The sequence below is a fragment of the Melospiza georgiana genome, chromosome 16, assembly GCF_028018845.1.
Source record: "Melospiza georgiana isolate bMelGeo1 chromosome 16, bMelGeo1.pri, whole genome shotgun sequence".
NCBI classification, from domain to species: Eukaryota; Metazoa; Chordata; class Aves; order Passeriformes; family Passerellidae; genus Melospiza; species Melospiza georgiana.
In genome coordinates, this window is record NC_080445.1 from 7,585,882 (window position 1) to 7,600,472 (window position 14,591).

Sequence of the window (14,591 nt, forward strand, 5' to 3'; positions counted from 1 at the left end):
ATGGAAAAGGGTTTGTGCTTTAAGACTCTGAATGGCTTTTATTTTTAGACATTTTAGAAGATACAGAGTGAAAGCCTATTGTTCTTATGGTAAGAGATCTTTACAAAGACATCAATATTTAAAGTAATTAAAAATATCTTAACAAAAGACTTTGCTTAAAAACTTGGCAGTTTAACAAGCACTCCTCCCTTCATCATCTTTTATTCCCATCAGACCAAGGCCGGGTTGTGATCCATGTGTGCTGCAACACAAACAAGAGCTGTGTTAGTTCTGCTCAGTGCAGCCTTCATGCACACAACTCTGCTGGGCTGGCAGTGAGGGCTGCAACCCCCCAGGTCAGCACATTGAAAAATTAATTCTTTTTCCACCCCACAATCATTTGGCATCCTTTTTAATCAAGAAGCCTTCTCTGAACTGTTGGTCCTCAGGGAAACAGTAATATAGGAACCTCACACTTGGCAAGAAATCTCTTCCCAGCCTGAGCTGGAGCTCCCATCCAACCCACTCAGCAGCCTGAGAGTGTGAGCCAAGCCCTGTGGGCTCCCACAGCCTCCCTGTGGATGCAGATTCCTGAATCCACCTGTTCTGCTGGTGGGATTCCCACCCTTGGTGATGGAAGATCGTGCTGAGCCCAGTGACTCTGCAAAGGACACGTGGTGTGGACTGAACTCACAGCCATCCCTGCCTCAAACCTTCCTGTGGGGTGACAGGTGAGTGTGCAGGGCACCTGAGGTGATACAGGGTGTAGAGAAGCAAATGACTGCTCAGAAATGCACAACCAGATGCAGTTTGAGCCCAAAGAAGGCAGCAGAAAGGTAATGTGACCTTTATTTGGCTGATCAGTGACAGTGAGAGCACAGAAGGCTGTTGCAGTGAGCATGTCCTCAGTACCCAGGGCTTTGCTTAGGAAAGACTGAACCTTTCTGGTTGATAATTAAACAGTGAGACACTGGCAGCTCAGGCCCAGGGGCTGAAATGTAGGCAGCCCACTCCAGGGAAGGATCCCTGATACCTGCAGTGCTGCAGCCCAACTCAAATTCACAACTTGCTCCTTCCTACAAAAGCTGGAGGACTCTGAACAAATTTGGGTTTTCTCATTTTTGTCCATCACATGAGGACAGGGGCATGAAGCACCTCCTTGATCAGCTGTGGCTGCAGCACAGTGTGGGGAACCACAACACAACTGGCAGTGAGGCATTGGCTGCAGTAATTTGGTGGTTTTAGAAACAAAACACCCCAAAAACTCCTCCCTGCTGTGGAAACTCTGCTTGATTCTCTCACAGCTACACAGAACTTATCTCACTGTCAATGGGGATGAACCATCCTCTGGGGGAGGTGGGGAACTGATAAGATCTGTGCAATTAATCAACTCTGGACCCTCAGATCCATCAGCTGTGACTCAGGCCTGCTTTGTGGGCAGAACTTGGGGCTGAGGTTTTATTGGCCCAACATGAAAGTCAGATTAAGTACAACAGCTTCAGTCTTCCTCTTTTGGGCTTTCTCTTCCTTGTGCAGGGCTTTAATTTTTAAGAGATTAAGATAAAAATATTCAGCTCTGTATTTTCCTTGGTTCTTTGCAAAATAGGTAGCAAGTTACCTGTTCACTCCAGGAAAGAGAACAACACACAGGGTGTTATTCTGCAGGCTCCTATAGAGCTTTCTGATATTCTGGTCTAACTTCTTCACCTTTTTCCTTAGATCCTGCTCCTGCATAAGAGAATAGAAGCAATGAAGTCCCCCATTCATCAGCAATAATCCTTCAGAGTGTGTGGGGCTGGCACAGGGGAGGGCAGCAGTGATGCTGCTCCTGCCTGGCACCTGGCCCAGCTGCAGGAGAACCACAGGGCCTGCTCACCTGGGAGCTGCCCCTCCAGAGCTCTCAGCCAGAGCTCTGGTTTGCTGTGCAGCCCACAGGCACTCACCCCTCCCTGTGCCCCCTGTGAGCTCTCCAGTGCCAGGTTTCAGTTCCTGGGCAGCAGCACCCCCTGCCCTGTGCAGCTAGGCTGGTTCCACTGTTACGCAGTGCCCTGCAAACATCACGTTATCTCGTGTGGTGTTATCTCTCAAGCTGCTCTGTGGGAACTGATCCTTGGCAGCTCCTTTGCTCCAGCACAAGGACACCCTTCTGTCACAAGGAGCTCTGCACCTCAGTCAGCTCAAAGTTACCTCTGCAAGTTCCCAGGGCAGTCCCTCCTCACTAACTGCAACAAACACCAGCAGAGCCTCACACTCACAGAGTCAGACAGCTGCTCCATTTTCTCATAGAAGATGTGTTTTCCTTGCTTCTCATTGCTGTGATTCATTTGCCAAATCCATTTCCAGAGGTGACCTGGAGCAAGGGCTTTCCTACTTCTTAACTCACTACCCTTCATGGTGCATCCATTCATGGCTTCAAGGGCACCCAGAGCACTCTGGGTTTTCTGGAATTCTGAAATGCAAAGAGAAGGGAACAAGCTTTGGTTGCTGCCCTTGTTGGCACCTGCAAGGCAGGGCTAAAGGTGTGGAGCAGGAGGGAGATGAGAAACAAATCACTGCAGCAAGCAGATCCTCATCTTGCTACAGATAAACATCAGACTAGAAATGCCAGCTGGCTGCAGCAGCACCCACTGAGCTGTTCTCACCTTGCAGAGGAGATTCCTGGGCTGTGTGAAGCTGCACAGCAGCCACCCCTCACATGGAAGTACTGGAGCTCCATTAGTTACTCTGGAATTTTCTAAGTAAATGTTTGGGGCTTTTTTTAAGCAGGTGGTTTTTCCTCTTAAATATTTAGCTGTAAAGTGCTCCTCCAAACAATATGTGCTTCCACTGGAGCATTTTAAATACCATCCCTTGGAGCCTAGCTGGGTTTCAGTAGCTCTTGCTGTGTCTGTGCAAAGTCCCAAGGGCTGCTGAATATTATTTGAAGGAAATATGCAGGCTGTGTGTGAAGCTACTTACTGAGGAAGCAGCAGCTCCTATGCTTTCCACTCTGAAGATCCTTTGGCAGGAACAGTGCTTCCAGGTGCTTCAACTGGCCAAATTCTTCTTGCAACTCTGTCTCTGTTAATGACTTCTTCAGACCAGCCACATAAATCACACCTTCATTTTCTACATCCAGTTCTAATTCCTTAATCAGAACATTGCAGTCCAGCATTGCTGCAGTGACTGGTCTCTGGACCTGGGGTGGATGCAGCAGGAATAAAAAGCATGTCAGCCCACACTGCTCTGTGTTCTGAGCTTCTATTTTAAAGTATTTTTCTCCCATTACCAAAAGCAGACAGGTTCTTTTTCATCACTTGAAATAAATATGACTAATGAAGGCCAACGTAATTAGTCATGATAAAGGGAGATCCTATTTGTAATGCAGAAAAACTATAAAAGTAAAATGCCATGCTCTGTATAGCTCTGTTACTTGGATCTGCCTTTTCAAGCTGCAGCTGGAGGTCAGAACTCTTTCTTACTCCCCTCTGCTGACAGGCAAAAAGGAAAAACAAGAGGGATCCAGCCACTTGCTTTCTGCCAGGGGCCCTGAACTGTGCAGGGACAGGGAGATTGTAACAGCACAGGCACTTGCCCAGACACACTGCTGTGATGTTTCAGATGCACTGGAGGCTGTGCCTGGGCTGAACATAACTTCTGCTGTTTGCCTTTACCTTAATGCAGGATCCTGCTACCTCAGCTCCATTCAGGCACTCCACAGCAAGCTGGGCAGCTTCCAGCACTTCATATTGGATACAGACATAGGGCTGGGAATAGCAGAGTAAAATACTTCAGGTTTAGCAGTGAGACACATTAGCCCTCCCTTGTAAAAAGTCAAGTCTCAATAAAGTTTTGCTTTCCTTTAAAACTAGAATAATATAAAAAGTTTGAGGGTAAAATATGTAATACTCCACATAGTCTAGCTGTTTAAAACCTCCTCCAATTAACTCTTCAATTAATGCTACCCCTTTTTTTTATCTTTGGCTATTAAAGACCTTAACATATCAGTTCTCTTTATAAGGACAAAAATCACCTCAGCTTCCCCAGCACTCCAAGTCCTCTGAGCAGCACATGAGCTGCACTGTTCTTGTCATTGTGTGGAGCAGCTTTTTAGGTGCCCTGAATGATTGTAGTTGATGACTACCACAAAATACTTTCCAAACAGAAACACTGGTATGTCTTTGGTTCTAATCTGTATCTTTCCAAGAGTTTACTCAGACCTTCCAGCCTGTCTGCAGCCTTTGAGTGCTCCTCACCTGGAATGTTTCAGTTACCACTGTAAGGGACTGGATTGGTCCACACCTCCCAAATTCTTTCTTCACAGACTTGATGCAGAAGTTTTCTTCAAAAGGACCTGCGTAAATTGTCAGCATGTCAGTCAGCTTGCTGCTCACCTGTTGGAACACAGATTAGAGAAGGCACTCACAAAGCAAAGGAACTAACTACTCAGTGCCTCCTGATAAATCACATCTCTCTGCAAGCTCAGCACAAAGACTGTTCTCAAACAAAAAAAAATACCTTTTCATGAAGTCCAGCGTGAAGGTGAGATGCAAGGTACCCTGGACCCAAAGTGAACTGAATGATACTGAATTTGGACAGGGGAACATCTTCCAAGGCTCTCTGAAGGATCTGGAGGGACAAGAGCAAACAAGGCTCAAAGAGGTACAAGACAATTGTACTGCAGAGGATCAAAACCAAGGCTATTGAATTTAACTCCCAACTTTAATTTTCATTATTGTCTAAGAAAGTCCTCGGGCAGAAATTCTTCCTTGGTGAGTCATGAGAGGATGCAGAGGATCAAAGCTCATTTCCAAAGTGCTCAAATGGATTTAGCTAACCTGGAATTAACACTATTGCTACCAGCACTGCCAGTCAGCTTTTAAAATAGGACTCATCTGCCCACTCCCAGAACAAGAACAACTTTGAACTATTTTGATGCTTAGACCAACCCACTCTAAGTCCATTCACCTGTTTGTTTGAAGTGTTCAGGTTACTCTGACACAGGTCAGAAGAGTCTGATCCCTGTCTGCCCAAAAGGAGGGGTTTTTGGCCAGTCACCTGCAGACAATCTAAAAAACTAGCAGAGAGAAGTACACTGTGAATCACAATACTTTTCAGTATTTGGAATAAAAACTTTCAAGAAATGCTTGTCAGAGAATTACAATGCAGTTAAGAAATTTGAAAGAATATTCTTGTCCACATCATCAAAAGAAGCCTACGACATACTCTGTGAAATTTGAGATGAAACTGCCCAAAGTTTTTCAGCACTGTGCTTCAATTATTTGTGTCTGTCTGAATATCCTGATTGCTTCTGAAAAATGTAAGGCACTTGTTTGATTTTACTGAGGATTCAACTGAAGGAAAAGGATACATATTTGAGAATCTTATTACCATGGTTTGGATAATGGTGGAGGCTCATTCAGCTGTTCCTGGAGCCCACATCCCTGGGGCTGTTGCACAGCTTTGTTCTTTGAGACCTCAGCCAGTTTTTCAGCTGTCAGAAGCATCTCCAAGTTTAGTTCTGCTACCTTGAGGAAGGAAGAAGATTATTAGCTGGCTTTCATCTCATCAGCTAATTGTAGCTGACAAAAAGCCTGTGCTTTCCCTGTGAGTCATGCAGGCACACTCCAGCAGTGAAGAAACATGGACATTAATTTCTTGCCTTATTATTTTCTGTTGTCATTTTGGAGCATGCAGCACTCACAGCATCAACAGGCAGTCATCTCCAGAAAAGTTCTCTCAGAAATCAACAGCACAAGGGACTCATACAACCAGCTGAATCACTACCACAACACACAAGGTCTCTCTTCTTTGATCTAGAAAAATTACAGGCATTCCTGCAGCCTGGCAATGTCTCAGTCCTTCTTTAGCCAGGGCCCCTGTTGAGGATCAGCAGCAATGCTGGCTGCTGGCAGTGCCCAGGTTATTCAGGTTCCTGGATAGAGGCTGGAAGTAACAAGCTGTAAAACTGGGCCCTCTATCACAGCTCCATTTGTTTCTCTTTTAAATCAACAGGAGGATGGGCAGGAGTGGAAGTTTTTTTCTTCAAAAGCACAACAACATTATGTTCTGTAGTTTAGGACAGAAATCTTAATTAGATATAAATACCTTTGTTGGTCCTTGCTCAATGAAGAATTGAGCTAACTCCAATGCAGCTCTGGCATCTTCTGTAGGATCATGCCCAAGCTTCTGTTCACACTGAATCTCCTTCCTAGGGCATCAAAATTAGTTGTACAGGCAGGTTATCTGTTTTTCCACACTGACCAACATCCTGTCTTTTCTAAATTGGGTCCTTTTCAGGCAAAAGAGCTTTCCCCTCTCCAAAAAGGATTTCAGTTCTGTGCAGCAGCATTCTTGTGAAATATTCCCAAAAGTTACTGCAAGAAATGTTTTTGCAATGTTGAGCAAAATGGTTTATGGAATTTACAGAATCCCTAGGTTGGAAGAGATCTTCAAGATCAAGTCCAACCCAGCCCTAGCACCTCTACTAAACCATGGCACTGAGTGCCATGTCCAGTCTTTATTAAGTATATCCAGAGATGGTGACTCCACCACATCCCCAGGCAGCCATTCCAGAACTTTATCACTCTTTCTGTAAAAAACTTTTCCCTAATATCCAACCCATATTTTTCTCAGCACAGGTTAAGACTGCCCTGGTTCTGTCAGTGCTGCCTGGAGAAAGAGCCCAGCCCCACCTGAGCACAGCACAGGCACCTTTCAGCAGCTGTGCAGAGTGATAAGGTCACCTCTGAGTCTCCTTTTCTCCAGGCTGAGCACCCCCAGCTCCCTCAGTGGTTCCTCTCAAGGTTTGTGTTCCCAGCCCCTCTCCAGCCTCGTTGCCCCCTCTGGACATTCCTGAGTGTCCCAAGGTCCTTCCCAACCTGAGGGCCCAGAGCTGGACACAGCACCCCACGTGTGCCCTCACCAGTGCCAAGCACAGGGGAAATCTGACAGAAGCAGAGCTGATACTTGCTACTCTGATGCACGACTATTTTTAAATTTTACTTCTTTCTTGACCAATGGCCCAGCTCACAATTTGCACACAGAGAGGAAGGCAGCCTCCAGTTCAGGGAAGTTTGGCACTGCAGAGTATGACCATTCACTGTGAGCATGGGGAGAATTATCTCACTAAGATACCATCCAGGGGTAGCTGATACTCTGAGAAATATGACTGAAGTCAGTAAATCAGACTTCCATGTGTTAATATTTCTTTCTTGCCAACTGAAGCAGCTCTCATCTGTATGAACAGGAGTGCCTGTGCTGTTCTACAATTCAATACAGCTCTCCAGCCCTGCAGGAAGGTGAGTTTTGCTGGGACTCAGATCTGGTTGGGTCACAGCATTCCTGCTTGCTCAAAGACAAGCCCATTTACTATGCTGCCAGTAAATTCCTTTTTACCATGTCTTACTGCCACAACCTGCTCCTTTCTTTTGAATCTTAGTAACAAAAGAATAATTCTGATACTATTAGCAGCAATCAAGACCCTATGACCCACCATGACAGTACAGTAATAATCTTACCCTAAAACAGCTTTGGCTAGAAATTTTAGCTTAAATCTTCGACCTTCACTTCTGGCAAAAAGCAGTGAAGTATCAATAACGCTGGGGTGGATCATCTGGAGGAGAAAAATCATCACCACTTTAGTTTAAGAACAGGACAGTAACTCCACAATTTTCTGTGCCTCTGCCTTTTAATTTCAGTTGCCAGTTCTTCCCTGACAGATACCTCATTCACAAGAGAGCAAAAGAAATAATGAAACAAATCCAACTCTCCTTTCTACTTCCCACTCTAGTGAGAAAATCCAGATTGAGTCAGAAAGATTAACTATGACCCAAGCATTTTAGATTGGTTAAGTCACCCACAGAGATTTAGTTCTCCCCATAACAGAGCTATCAGAAGCATTTGGCTGAAGCAGAGGGGTAAAGCTGCACTTGCAACAATATCTGTGTCTGGACAGACTTCTCTCTTTTGGGTTCTGAACAGCCCCTTGCAAATTTTATAGCTGTAAGGAGAGTTCTTGACTTTTAATCCTTACAAGCATAGGGCTATTCATAATAAAAAGCAATTAACAAGTGTTCATTAATAAAAAGAGCAATTGTTAAAGTTTTCAGGTGTTAAATGAGTAACACAGGGTTAGGAAAAACAGTTTTAAAAACATACTCACTTCCAAAGCCTGAAGATCAGAATTTAAAGAATGGCCCACCAATACTGCATCATGGGGAAGCATTTTTTTTAGCCTGGTTTGGATGTCTGACAGTCTTGTCTTCACTGGAAGAAGCATTTTCCTTGTGATTCCTGAGAATCTTCAAAACAAAAGTTGGGTGAGTTAAAAACAATACATTAGCAGCAGTGTATGCTGGAAAACATTGCAAGCAGGTTCTGTGATATGAATATGAAATATGAACTCAGTGTAGCTAATCACAGAATGCTATTTACTGTTTTCTGTTCCAACATCAGAGGATATTCTGCAGCTAAGCTGCTAAGAGTGCTACCAAATCTGTTTCAAAAGTTTATTTCTCCCAGGTATTCTTGAATAATGCAGTTGGCACCAGACAGCACAGGTAAGGAAATATTGCATGTCTATGGTGGAAGGAGATGCTTCCAAGTAAGCAGAGGGGACTGGGCCATCACCTCCTGGACAAAGCCAGGTGAAGTTTTGAAGACAAGCCTTGAGTTTTGCCTGCTTTTGTTATAATCCTGAGCCCCACCCTAAAGGTGTGTACAAGCTCTATGCATTTTTTACATATGAGCAAATTTAGCTACAGACTCCATCTTATTTTATAACCATGAGTGAAGAGTAACTTGTGCTGTGTGTCATTAATTTGTAACAGAACTTTCCATGGACACTGCAGAGTGGCAGTGGCTCTGCCTGGGAGCCCCACATTGCACACATCATGTCGGTCACTTTAGTCACACAGCAAGAACTGCATTCCTAACACTGAGGGAAATGCAGCAGGATCTGTGCAAACCCAGGGGTTCTGGAAGGCCCTGTGTAACAGCTGAATGTGAAGGGGCTGCAGCTGTGACAGGCAGAGAGAAGGGAGGTGTGTGGCAGTGACCTGGTGCGGTAGTTGAACACTCTGCTCTCAGGCTTGACCAGCTCGTTCAGGAGGCAGTGGCCCCGCGCATCCACCAGCGACACGCGCGTCACCTCGTTGCCCTTGGCAGTCAGGCACTGCAGGAAGAAGCAGAGGCAGTTGTGGGATCAGCACCATGCTGATCCAAAATCTTCACTCCAAAACCTTCTCTCACATCTGCTTTGGCTGCAGCAGCATCACTGTGAAGGAGTTCCTTGACTTGGAGATCCACCCCTCACAGCTGGTGGGTTTATACTCTACTGTGCTTCATCCTAATTGTTAAATGTGCACTGTAAGCACAGCAAACACACAGGCAAGCACAGCACAGAAAAACAGTGCCAGAAAGTGCTGATTTCACAGAACCAGTCTGTGCTCTCTGCACTGCACAAATGCCGCTGACAGCACCGGCCCCAGAGACACTGAACAATTTAAAGGCAGAGCCCAGGTTGTATCAATAGTTACTCAATGCTGATGCCCAACAGGCATCTCTGCAAGGCTATAAAGGAGAACTCTTCACCAAGCAGCTGCCAGAGGAACTGTGATGCTAAAGATGTGTGCCAGGCACATATCTTTCCTTTCCCAAACCTTGGAGAGAGCTGAGGAGGAATTCCACAGCAGTCTCATGGGTCATTCCAGCATTGCTGACAGCCTGGCAGATCCAGCTGCTGCTCTGGGAGCCAACAGAACTGAGCTCTTTGCTCAGGATATTATTTTTGTCTCATAGCCAGAACCACTGCTGGGGCCTCTCCATGGCTGCATTAGCACTGGTACCATCAAGGAAGGGACTGGCAGCAGATATTAAGATATCAGAAGTGGTTTAAGAGAGTGCTTAGCTTACTTGGGAAGAGCTGATAAGAGCTGGGTGCCTGACTCTATTTTTTAAGGCCACACACACTGATTTTTACCATTTCACAATCCAGACCAAAGAGAGGGCTGTTGTCTGTCCTCTGCTGATCACACTCTGTGGAGATGTAGCCCTTGCATCCAGGGGAACCTGGAGGGAAAACACGCTTGGGAATAAGATCTTCTACAACTCATGACAAAACATATCACTAAACTGTCAAAACTAAAAATAACCCCCAACACAACAAAACAATAAACAGCCCTCACCCAAAAACTGACCTTCTATGGGATAGTCATTTTTTTTCTGCTCTTCTAAAGTCAGAGTATAGCTGGTAAGGCCTTGTTTTTTTTCTCCATATCTCTGAATGATGGGATCACATTGCAAGTCTGAGCTTTTAGCAGTGCACTCACTGCTGGTGGAAGTCAAGCCTGTAAAATACATAAGCATCTGTCAAGCTCAGTTTCTGTTTCAGATCAACACTTAGAGGCTGCACCATTCCAGATCACTACCTGGAACAACAGACTGGAGAGAGAGAGAGAGGGTCAGAGAAAAAGACAAGGGTCTTAGCTCAAACCTAACGTATATCTTTGATTACATACATCTTGGAATGGGTAGTAAAGCAGTAGGGATTGGGATTAAATATGTTAAAATCTTTCTCATTTTGCATCCATTTTGACAATCAGCCCAACATGAGTTACTGAACTAGTCAGGGTAAGAAGTCTCATGGTTTAAGCCATTGTATGCCTTCCTTTCTAAACAAGTTTACCATGGCAGCACACTGGGATTGCAAAGGATGCAAAGTCATAAATCTCTGTTTAAAGTGAGTCACTGTCTTAAAAGAGACAATGCAAACCCAAACAAAATACCTTGTGGAGTCTTTTGAGGTTTCAGGTTTGTTCCTTCTCCATACAGGCTGACTGGGAAGTTGGCAGAAGGTGCTAATGTGAATCTCTGAAAAAAGAAAATGTGAAAACGTGTTAGTGACTTTGAAAGACAGGCAAAGATAAGAAAAAAATTAGGGGTTCATTGATCCCCAAGCCAGCCAAATTCAGAGGATGAAAAAAAGAAACAGTGGAAATACATTTGGTGTTTTAGCAAGTAGACAAACCCAACACAAATCAAACCTGTTCCAATGAGGGAGGACACAGGATTCTTTGTACTACAGGACAGATCTGCCTTGCCTGATATGATCAAGAAGGCAAATCTCAAGACCTTCTTTGATAGAAGCTAAAGCTAGTTCCAGTCTTTCCAGTTAAGTTGTGATTTACATTTGCTGCAGTTCAGGAAGAACTCTCTAGAAGCTTAAATTCAAGTCCTTCTTTCTATCTTATTTCAAAAATGTTGTAAGTCAGAAAATTAATTATTTTAATAATCTTTCTGGGAAATGGGAGAAACTTGACATAAGTGCAAATAATAAAAGTGATATTTTTCAACCAGTGAGACTAGCATAATGCTATAGAGTCTCCTCACTCACAGTAAATTCCAAATTACTGAAATTATTTCAAGATATTTATCACAATTTATCATAATTGGCAACCTGTAGGTGCAGGATATGTAACAGTCAGAGGACTGAAACATCAATAAACATTTCATCTGGTAAAGCTTCAAAGATGTAAGTGTTGAAATCCTGTTCCTAATATCAAAGCCCTGTCCTCTGTTCTGAGCTGACAACTGATGCAAACAGATGCTCTCACTTGCTGTCAAGGATGGCCAGATCCTTGGAAAAGGCAGTAATTCCACTGCAGCCATTGTCCCTGGGATGTGCTTTCAGGACTGGCAGGGATGCTCTGGGACTTACATGGCGAAACACTTTCCTGAGGTGTTTGAACTGTAAATAGAATCTGTAGAAATGGAGTTGGCTCATTTCGTGCAGAACAACAACCACAACCCCAGCCAGGTGGCTTTGGTGATAAATACGGCACCAGCTGCAGTTAGAAAAGAACAATAATTTTAAATATATATATATATAAATCAAAGCAAAACAATTATCAAGCACTCTTAAAAAAAAAGTTGGAACCAGCCCAGCTTTAAAGTCAGTAAATGGCAAAGTGCCAAATGACTTCAATAAGAAGAGGCTTTATAGCTTATCTCCAACAGCCACATATTCCTGGAAGCAACAGAGTACAGGAGACAGAGAAAGAAGAGTTATTGCAAATTTCTGCTGCATTTCAGGACACGTATACCTCATTCATATGCATCAGAATGTGACTATACCAGCAACTTCTACTGTAGTCATGCAGTCTGGTGAATTAGTGAATCAAAATAAGTTTCACAAAATAATTCTCTATTTACTATTAAAATCTAAAGTGGAGTATTTTCTGCTTTGAGTTTCATTTGAAGATTAATTTAATTTCATTTCTGCCATTCAAGGTTATAAGCCCTCCTCAGCCTTTCCCTTCCAGTACTGAGAATTGGTCCACAGAAAGGGAGAAGTGACTAAAATGTTTTGTTTTTTCTAAACTGCTCTAGAACACTGTTTCAATTATATCTCATGTGAAATGCAATAATATTTGTGTTAATATTTTAACAGGGTATTTTGTTTCTCAGTGTGTGGAGCTTCTTCAGTTCTACATCAGTCATTCAGTTTTTCAAAACTGCAGGAAACAAAACTGTGGAATGGTAGGATTTCTGCCAGAAGAGGAATTCTGCTTCCTGGCCAAATCTAACAATTTTATCTGCACAATCCAGGCTGCCATTATGGCAACTCCACAGTGAGTGCTCCCAGCCCAGCATGGCCAATATTCCTGCAGGAATGTTCTCACACCAGGGCAGAAGAGGAGAGCAGGCTGGCTGCAGTACCTGGGCTGTGCTGCCTCGTGGCATTTCCCCAGAGCTGCGTATTTCAGCAGCTCATACAGCTGCTCCTGGCTGATTTCTGAGTCCTCACCCAGCAGAGCTGCTGACAAATGACAGGACTTCACCTGTGGAAAGGGAAATGCTGGTAAGAGAGGTTTCAGGTAATCACACCAGTCCATGAAGAAGGAAGAAAAAAGAAACTACTTGGATACAAGCAGTATCCTGGGCAACAGTTTCCTTTCAGATCCCACTTTAATATTACATTTACTCAACATTTCAGTAACCCAGGTACTCTAACTTTGAAGATTTATTTAACAAAGATTAACATAAGCAGATGTATGCAATAAGGAGACAACTGATATTCAAACACAGTATTCTGGTCTCTTGACCCTTTCCCCCACTTGCTGCAGAGCTTTAAACATCTCTACAAGTGTTACATGTAGGACTCACTCTATGGGAGGTTTTCTCTATCTACAGTGTGGGATCTGCTCTGCCACAAGAGTTTGCTGACCCCTGCAGGGAAAAACGTTTCAGTAAAGTCCAAGGAATACGCAGAAAGAAAGCACTGAGCTGATGAGTGGAGACTGTGCCACACATTCCTGCATAGCAGTTCCTTAAGTCTAAATGCACAAATTCTTCTAAAGGCTAATTAGCAAGTAAATGTGGCATTTTGGTGACCTCCACCGACCAGATGGCCTCTTCCAAAAAGCTCCTGTAAAAATTTTTAAGAGATTCTTATTATAAGTGATGAAAAGACATCAAGGCATACAGGGGGAAAAACACCACACAACAGTAGAGAATGTAAAACCTCACAGCACGAACACCCACTGGAAGTTCTTTTCCCCACACACTAACAAGCCATGTGCTGTAATTTGGTCAGAGCCTGCCCACATGGGACTGAGCTGGTGTGCTCTTCAGGACATTTGTCACTGGGTAAGGAAGTTAAAGAAAGGTGACAACGTTCGTGGTTCCAGTGGTTAAGAATCATCTAGCAATAACAGCACACGCTGGTGTAATTGCTAGTGCCTCATCTCTCAAGCTGAGACAAGTAATGACACCGTTGTTTTCAATACAGCCTAATTAAAGCTTTGCAAAAAAACCCACACAAAGAGCAGAGGTTTTGATTCACCAAGGAGAGGGTACTGGCAGCCACAGGAATTTGTCTCTAAGCGGGTACAAACAGGGCTGATCTCACGGGCTGCAGACACCGGCTCCTGTCCCACGGGCAGTGACTCAGTGTGCCCTGGGTGAGGTGTCCCCGTGGGGCTGCTCTGCATCCTCCAGCAGTGCATGTGCCGAGCACGCACAATGCTCCTTTCGAGATCTGCTTTGTTTATGAGAAGATTATATTGGAGAATATATCTATTTTTTAAACAAAATTCCTTAAATGTAATGCTGAGCACTCCAAATGAGTTATTTCCCACATCTCTTGGAGCAGAATCCAAGCCATTACCAGGCTCCCCAGGGCAGCGGTCAGGGCCCCAGGCGGGCCCAGGTTCGAGAAGCGTTCGGACAATGCTGAGGCACGGGGCGGGATTGGACTGGCCACGGCTCCAGGGCCAGGAGCCGGACCCGATGAGCCCTGCGAACAACTCAGGGCATTCTGCGTTGTTATCAGCAGGCACTGGCTGTACCCGACCCTCCCGGTACTCTGCCGCTGTCCACGGCTTTGGGGACTCCCAGCGCCCCCGAGAAGCGGCCGTGAGGGAGACAGGGCCCGCGCAGCGCCGGGCGCTCGGCTCTCACCTCGGGGCCCCTGCCCGGGCCGCCGCCATCCGCCTTCCGCCTCTTCCGCGCCGCCCGCGGCCCCTCCGCGCCTTCGCCGAGCCGCTTGCGCCCGTTGAGGCACAGCCCCTTCGCCATGGCCCGCACGGGAGCGGCGGCAGCAGGCGGCCCCTCACGGCCGGATACGGCCC

The 14,591-nt window shown here is 45.0% G+C and overlaps 1 protein-coding gene across 2 annotated transcripts; it reads right to left on the reverse strand.

Annotated features, from left to right (window-relative positions):
* Positions 1-32: 32 nt before the first annotated feature.
* REXO5 (RNA exonuclease 5) lies at positions 33-14,538 on the reverse strand. Of its 2 annotated transcripts, none has more exons than XM_058035859.1 (19): positions 14,422-14,538; positions 12,679-12,800; positions 11,678-11,804; positions 10,746-10,830; positions 10,158-10,307; positions 9,941-10,029; positions 9,018-9,133; positions 8,123-8,261; positions 7,479-7,573; positions 6,067-6,169; positions 5,350-5,486; positions 4,927-5,035; positions 4,477-4,587; positions 4,215-4,352; positions 3,633-3,725; positions 2,938-3,157; positions 2,235-2,428; positions 1,598-1,707; positions 33-241 (listed from the first exon to the last, which is right to left on the reverse strand). In XM_058035859.1, the coding sequence occupies exons 1-19, from the start codon at positions 14,536-14,538 to the stop codon at positions 172-174; spliced, it is 2,325 nt and encodes a 774-aa protein (XP_057891842.1). In that variant the 3' UTR covers positions 33-171. The 2 variants fall into 2 exon arrangements, with proteins under 2 accessions (XP_057891842.1, XP_057891843.1); XM_058035860.1 differs by having other exon boundaries at positions 12,679-13,188; positions 14,422-14,489.
* Between the last annotated feature and the right edge of the window lie 53 nt (positions 14,539-14,591).